Raw genomic sequence first — 6,348 nt, forward strand, 5'->3', positions numbered from 1 at the left:
ACTCGTTGAGACTAAATTGCACAAAAGGGTTCTCGGCGAGAAGCTTAAGAAGTCAACATCTCTCTACTGATGTTTCCGCTCTTTCTAATCTCTCTTTCTCTCTCTCTCTCTTTCTTACCTACAGGACGATTCGGCTGAGTGTGGTGGAGTCTCTGGACTGAGTCCATCACTCTGGTCTATGGTAGGAATCCAGATTATCCTGCTCTGGATGTTATCTGGCCGATTATGACCCCGTGAAACCCCAAACCTAATCTAACCAACCAAGATCCTGCCAAAAAAAAAAGTTAGCCCACCCTTTTCACTCAAGAAAAAGGGGGCCCAGTCTGCTCAGATGGCAGATTCAGTGGCAATGCCAGTGACTCGAAAATCTTCTCTGGGGGAAGATGCTCGAAGGCACCCGCCGTGGCTGCATGTTGGTGTGTCAGATCCGTAACGCGTGTGTGAATGCTTCATCATCTAGGCCATTCAGAACCGAATCCTGTATGTGCTTTACCGTGGAGTTGCGAGGTTGGGGGGTAGGTCTTCTTTTGTCTGTGTGCTTTTGAAGACTTTTATGTAAAAAAAAACAAAACAAAGGGCTCCCCCTTTAAAAGATCACCCGGTTTCTGTTTGTTCGGATGTGGTTTTGAGCGGGTCGCACTCCTTAAACTTTGGAACACCCGATTTGTAAAGGAAAGGGGGAAAAAAACAAAAAACTTGCCATTTCCTTCGCCTTCTGGTTTAGAATACCGATTATTTATATGCCTGTTTCAACTTTGTTTGAATACACACTCAACGTCAGTTTCATACGATACCATTTCACGCCGGTGCGCCGGTAGTAAAATCAACCGCGAGTCAATGCCGTAACTTAGAAAAACACAGAGACTTCTTCACAACTCTCCTCATCTCCATCACGATCGCTCCCACTGCCACTTCAAGCCCATCAATGCAACGGCATTTAGTACATCTGAATACGTTTCCGGGATCTAAAATATTCTAGGGGAGAGAATGAAAACCACGGTGGGAAGGCGGCAACCGGTTTTAAAATAAAAAAAAAATTGACTTTTTTTTAAGAAAAGAAAAGAAAGGGGAAAAAAGTTAAAACGTTTTAAGGAAGCCGTGGTGGGCTAGACGTGAAAGATCTCCTGGAGAACTTCAAGGGTTGAATTGGACACGACGAGACTTTAAATCATCATGTAAAATGCCTTATAACAGATCGTCTTTGTTTTCTAAAAACGAGTCGGCTTCCGTAACTTCATGAACTGGACGCAAAGTTCTGAAAAGGCAAGCTCGAAGCAACAAACGTCAAAATGGAATTATGATTATTATTATTATTTTTTAAATTTCTCTCTTCATCCCAGTATCTGTCCTTTGTTGCTCAAGCTGTTACTTGTCCACGTGGATCCCTGTTCTCAGAGCGCTGTCTTACCGATTCCTCCAAAGTTTTCAAGACACAATGTTTGTGAATACAAATGTCTTTGTGAATACTGTATATTGAACGTTGGTTTTCAAGGGTAATTTGCATGACGACGAAGCTGCTATTTTGTTCAGGGTTGGTTTTTTTTTTTTTAAGATTTAGGTTTTGTTTTTTTTTCTTTTTCATGGTAGAGTGTAGTTTATTGAACAGTTTTGAGTGATTTTTGTTTTCCTGCTGTGTGAGAAACCAAATATTGCGGTGTGGTGCAATTTAATCTTAAGTTATATATTGTTAAACAGATAATCCGAATAGACTGCACAAAGTAAAAGCTGAAAAGGGGGGATGGTACATTTAATTATCTGCTCAAATGGGGGGGGGGGAAAGTGGGTTTTATAGATGAAAACATTCACCTAAATTACTGTTTACAGGTCCAGTCAGTAACGGAAATCAAACGGACAGGCATTTATTTCAAGGTTAAAAAATAATAATAACTGCTTGTTTCCAGCAAAATTAGGCCCGATTATTAGGCAGCGTTTTACCTTCTGCTTTACATCGCAAACACCAAAATAAAAAATGGAACGAAAAAAAAAAAGTCAGAAAACCCAAACCAATCCCTGTCATATAGAGTGAACACTTGGGTTTGAAGTAAAAAATACTGATTTAGCGTGAACTCAAACATCCGTCCCGTCAGTAAACAATTACCTTGAAGTAAAGAATGTTGTAGACAGAGAATATTTTAATCAAGGACTTTTTAAAACTGCCCAACGAATGTGTGGCTTTCTGGCTATCACAGAATTCTACTCAAAACCCCGCAAACTGCAATTCTTTGTACGAGAACCCCGATAAACTATCATTGCACTAGTGAGTGACTTTCATCTGATGTTGAGCCCAAAGTGTTTGAGGCATTGCCGAGAATGCAGTCAAAAATACGTGAATGGCAGGTCTTTATTTTTCCTCTGTTCGCCTCCATTTATTTTTCTGATTGTGGCTGAGTACACTAGTGTGTTTGCTTCACTTTCCTCCCTTGCACTTTGGCTGCATCTAGTTTGATATTGATTTCAGAGACGATTAAAGAAGGGATAACGAAGCAAGGTTTCCTAATTTTCTACTTTTTTTAAAAAAAAAAAGGGGGGGGGAATTTTTGCAGCCCCAAAGAAATACTCTTAACAGAACGGAATAAATATAATTCGGATTGCAACCTGGTTCTTTTTCTAGAGGTCTCAGAGTGGGCTGGCAAGAATCTGAATGATCACTAGTGGCCACAAAATGACACAGGAAACCTTAAATCTTTGTGTTGTCTACTGATTGCGTGGATATATTGTAGTCCGGGTTTGGTAGCTCTACACTTCATGGCGGGTATTTCGTATCTTAGTCCAGGGGTCCCCCATTTTTTTGGTTCCGTGGACCGGCAGTGGCAGCTTCGGCAGAGGGGGGGGTGAAATGGTTTCACACACACAATATAAATTCCACACGTGTGCAAATAAAGCTTTGCACGCTCGCCCTCCACTTTGGTGACCCGATTCCCAATGAGCCGCAGCCCGGTAGTGGTCCACTGCCCACGGGTTGTGGACCTCCTGTCTTAGTGGACTTCATGCTTGCCAAAACTAGTCAGAGATATATTATATTTCATTGCTCTGGTCCTCACTGAAAAGAGTTCTGCTTGTTTAGTATTAGGAGTCAAATGCTGCTTGCTTCTGTGAAAGCCGCAGATTGGTTATTATTTTTAATTTATTTATTTATCTATCTATTGGGTTTATTTATTTATTGAATTTGTATAGCTGCCCATCTCACACGCGTGTCACTGTCCCTGGGCAGCGCACACAATGAAAAATATACATTTCTTAGGAACGGGAGGGCAATTCCTTAAAATTTGCCCGTACAGATCAAGTCAACTTGCTGATTTTTTGCTTAACCATAGAGTTTGCCTTAATCGAAATATTGGTCCTCATCCTTAATTTGCAGTATTTTTTATTTTTTATTTTTAAAAAGAGAATCTCTTTCTCTGAGAAGCATACAAATGAAACTATCCACCAATCCATCTGTATTCAGGTAGCTTGCAGCCTCTTCAGATGATTTTGTTTTTGTCAAAACATCTTGTCAGGTACTGCTACCAACTACTTCCTGTAAATAATGCTTACGGTTACAATATCTACATCTATTATTATTATTATTTTAAAAAGAAATGCCTTAATTAATTCCTAGTCTTTGCAAAGGATAATTTAATGGCTGGTTTCCTCTCTTTCTCTCCTAGTATGGAAAGAAGAAAGCTTAATTCTCCTTGTGGGAATAGGAACCGACTTCTTAAAGGTCAGTTCATAACTAAAGGTTTAGTGTGCATTGACCAGGAAACAAGAAGTGGTAGGGCACCCTGAAAGAAACTTTAGCCACCGATATAGGCATAGCTGGAAGATGATGCAGTGATGTCCATGTAGTATAGAGGTGGACTAAGAGGTGTTTTTTTTTTTGTCCTCTTTGCTGTCACCTAGTGGTCAGATGGAGTTTGGCAGCCCAGATCTGGTAGCCTTGCACGCTGAGCTATGTTCAGCTGTTGGAAAAACATCAGGATTGCTTATCACATGAGCAACTCCTGATCAGCATGTTCCAGGTGACATCGCTCAAACCATCTGAGCTTGAACGCACGGATTTTTTTGCGGGATCAAATTCTATAGGAGACTGGGGGGGAAATCCTTGCCTCGATAGCTCTGATGCATATTATCACGCAGGTGAGCATGGATCCTCATCCTGGCTCATGTTGCAACCAAATAAAGCATGCATTAACCAGGAAACAAGGAGCTTTTACTTAAAGTGGTAGGACACCCATGCTGCAGGAAACTTCAGCTTGGACTTTAGCACTTGGATGATCTGGACTTGAAGCTTGTCTCCTGGAATATGTCATATTTGGCAGGAGGAAGGAGTAATTTGAACGACAGTTGGCAGACGAGAGGCTCCAGGATAAATAAAGTTTTAAGTGTTGCACAAATTTCCTTTCTGTTGCTCTAAAGTCATCCCCTTTTTCTAACGTTGCCAGAAAATCTGCTGGGAATTTTCCTGAAGACTTGGCATAACGTTAAGCAACCCTACCTCGTTCATTAAGGATTTCCAATGTTGGAATTCTCCAAACTATTTAGACCCTGCCACTTATTATTATTATTATTACTAGCTGTACCCAGCCACGCGTTGCTGTGGCTCAGTCTGGTAAAAGCGTGTGTTGCTTTTACGTCCAACAGATGGCGCTGTTTTTCAAAAAAAGCATGTTTTTACCTGTCACAAGTGTGATATCTATATAATAGTAGGTATATAAAAACACGCGCGTATTCAAATGCAACGTTGTGTCAAAATTTCAAAGCAATCGGTGAAGAACTTTCGGAGATTTAAGATTTTGAACAAACGAACATTTACATTTTTATTTATATATAAGATTATTATTATTGGTTGGGCAAAAGGAAGAGAAGAACAGGGTTTAATTTAAAAAAAAGTTGGCTTTCCAGTAGGAGTGAATTAACCTCTGCAGAATCCAGGTTTGACCCTAAATTAGAAGCTAAATTCCAAGCTCTGGTCTTGGAAATTCAGTTTGCCAAGGCTGCAGACCTTTTCTTGGAAGCATTTATTTTTCGCCATTTATGACATCAGAGCTCTAATGTCAGAGAAGGATCTGTGGTTGGATATCCCCCTTTCCAGGCAGCGGGCCTTTTTCAGAGCTTTTCTCCGCAGGACCTCCAAAATCCTCTCCCAAAGATTGTAGGATTGCAGCATAAAAGGGTGTTGTCTCTCACCTTATAGAATTCTTCCTCAGTTTGGCCTTCATTCTTCCCATTTAAGAAAAAAAGAAAGCAAAATTCTCCCTTTCATCAAGTGTTCTACAGTTGACTGATCGTTAACTGTCTTCAAAATATTGATACCTATTTAAATTGCATTGGTTTTGGCCAGGGGTCTTCAAACTTGGCCCTTCTGTGACTTGTGGACTTCAACTCCCAGAATTCCTCAGCCAGGCACGCTGGCTGAGGAATTCTGGGAGTTGAAGTCCACAAGTCATAAAAGGGCCAAGTTTTGAAGACCCCTGGTTTTGGCAATAGGTGTCATGCTTTGTGCTGTTGACAATAACTGCTAAGTCACTTGTGTGTTTGTAGAAGTGGAAAGCAGGGCATCTAGAGATGAATTAAAGAGAAGGATGAGCAATTCCAGAAAGATCTGAGAAATTAGAGTGTCCATCGGACACATAAACAGCTCCGGGTTGCCCTCAAAGAGATTCAGACGTGTTTTTTTGGGGGGTTAAAAATAATAATAATCCCCTTTTGTGTTTTGAAGGGGAACACCCCACCTTCATTCATTCTGGCAGCGTTTGATAATTCAAGACGATTCCGAAATGATGGAAAAGGTTCATTTTGCTCTTGAAGCAGCTGTCACAATCTGGAGATGGAACATTTCTAATCTGGGGTATCTCGAATTTAAGACAGGATCCAATTTAATGTTTAAAACATGTCCTTAATAGTTTTGTTGTAAGAAACCCCTTTAGCAAAGAGGTACAGTAGCAGCACAGGTCATAGAAATGGTGAGATAGAATGAATTATTGTATCTTACACATTGGACAGTTCTTTACTTCCTTCCTTCCTTCCTTCCTTCCTTCCTTCCTTCCTTCCTTCCTTCCTTCCTACCTACCTACCTACCTACCTACCTACCTACCTTCTTTCCTCCCTGCCTGCCTGCCTGCCTTCCTTCCTTCCTTCCTCTCTCCCTCCCTCCTTCCTTCCTTCCTCTCTCTCTCCCTCCCTCCTTCCTGTCCCTTCCTTCCTTCCTTCCTTCCTTCCTGTCCCTCCCTCCTTCCTGCCTTCTTTCCTTCCTTCTTTCCTTCCTGCCTTCCTTCCTTCCTTCCTTCCTTCCTTCCTTCTTTCCTTCTTTCTTTCCTTCCTTCCTTCCTCTCTCCCTTCCTCCTTCCTGTCCTTTCCTTCCTTCCT

The 6,348-nt window shown here is 41.2% G+C and overlaps 1 protein-coding gene across 1 annotated transcript in view; it reads left to right on the forward strand.

The window, feature by feature from the left end:
- LOC107303241 (voltage-dependent calcium channel subunit alpha-2/delta-1-like) overlaps positions 1 to 1,770 on the forward strand; it is a gene marked incomplete at its 5' end in the record, with an annotated part of 42,887 nt that extends 41,117 nt beyond the window's left edge. Inside the window, one exon of the mRNA XM_015832449.2 lies at positions 125 to 1,770. Coding sequence (XP_015687935.2) covers positions 125 to 229 — 105 coding nt within the window. The remainder of the gene's footprint in view (positions 1 to 124) is intronic.
- Between the last annotated feature and the right edge of the window lie 4,578 nt (positions 1,771 to 6,348).

Source organism: Protobothrops mucrosquamatus, unplaced genomic scaffold, assembly GCF_001527695.2.
Source record: "Protobothrops mucrosquamatus isolate PMUCROS unplaced genomic scaffold, P.Mucros_1.0 scaffold_26, whole genome shotgun sequence".
NCBI classification, from domain to species: Eukaryota; Metazoa; Chordata; class Lepidosauria; order Squamata; family Viperidae; genus Protobothrops; species Protobothrops mucrosquamatus.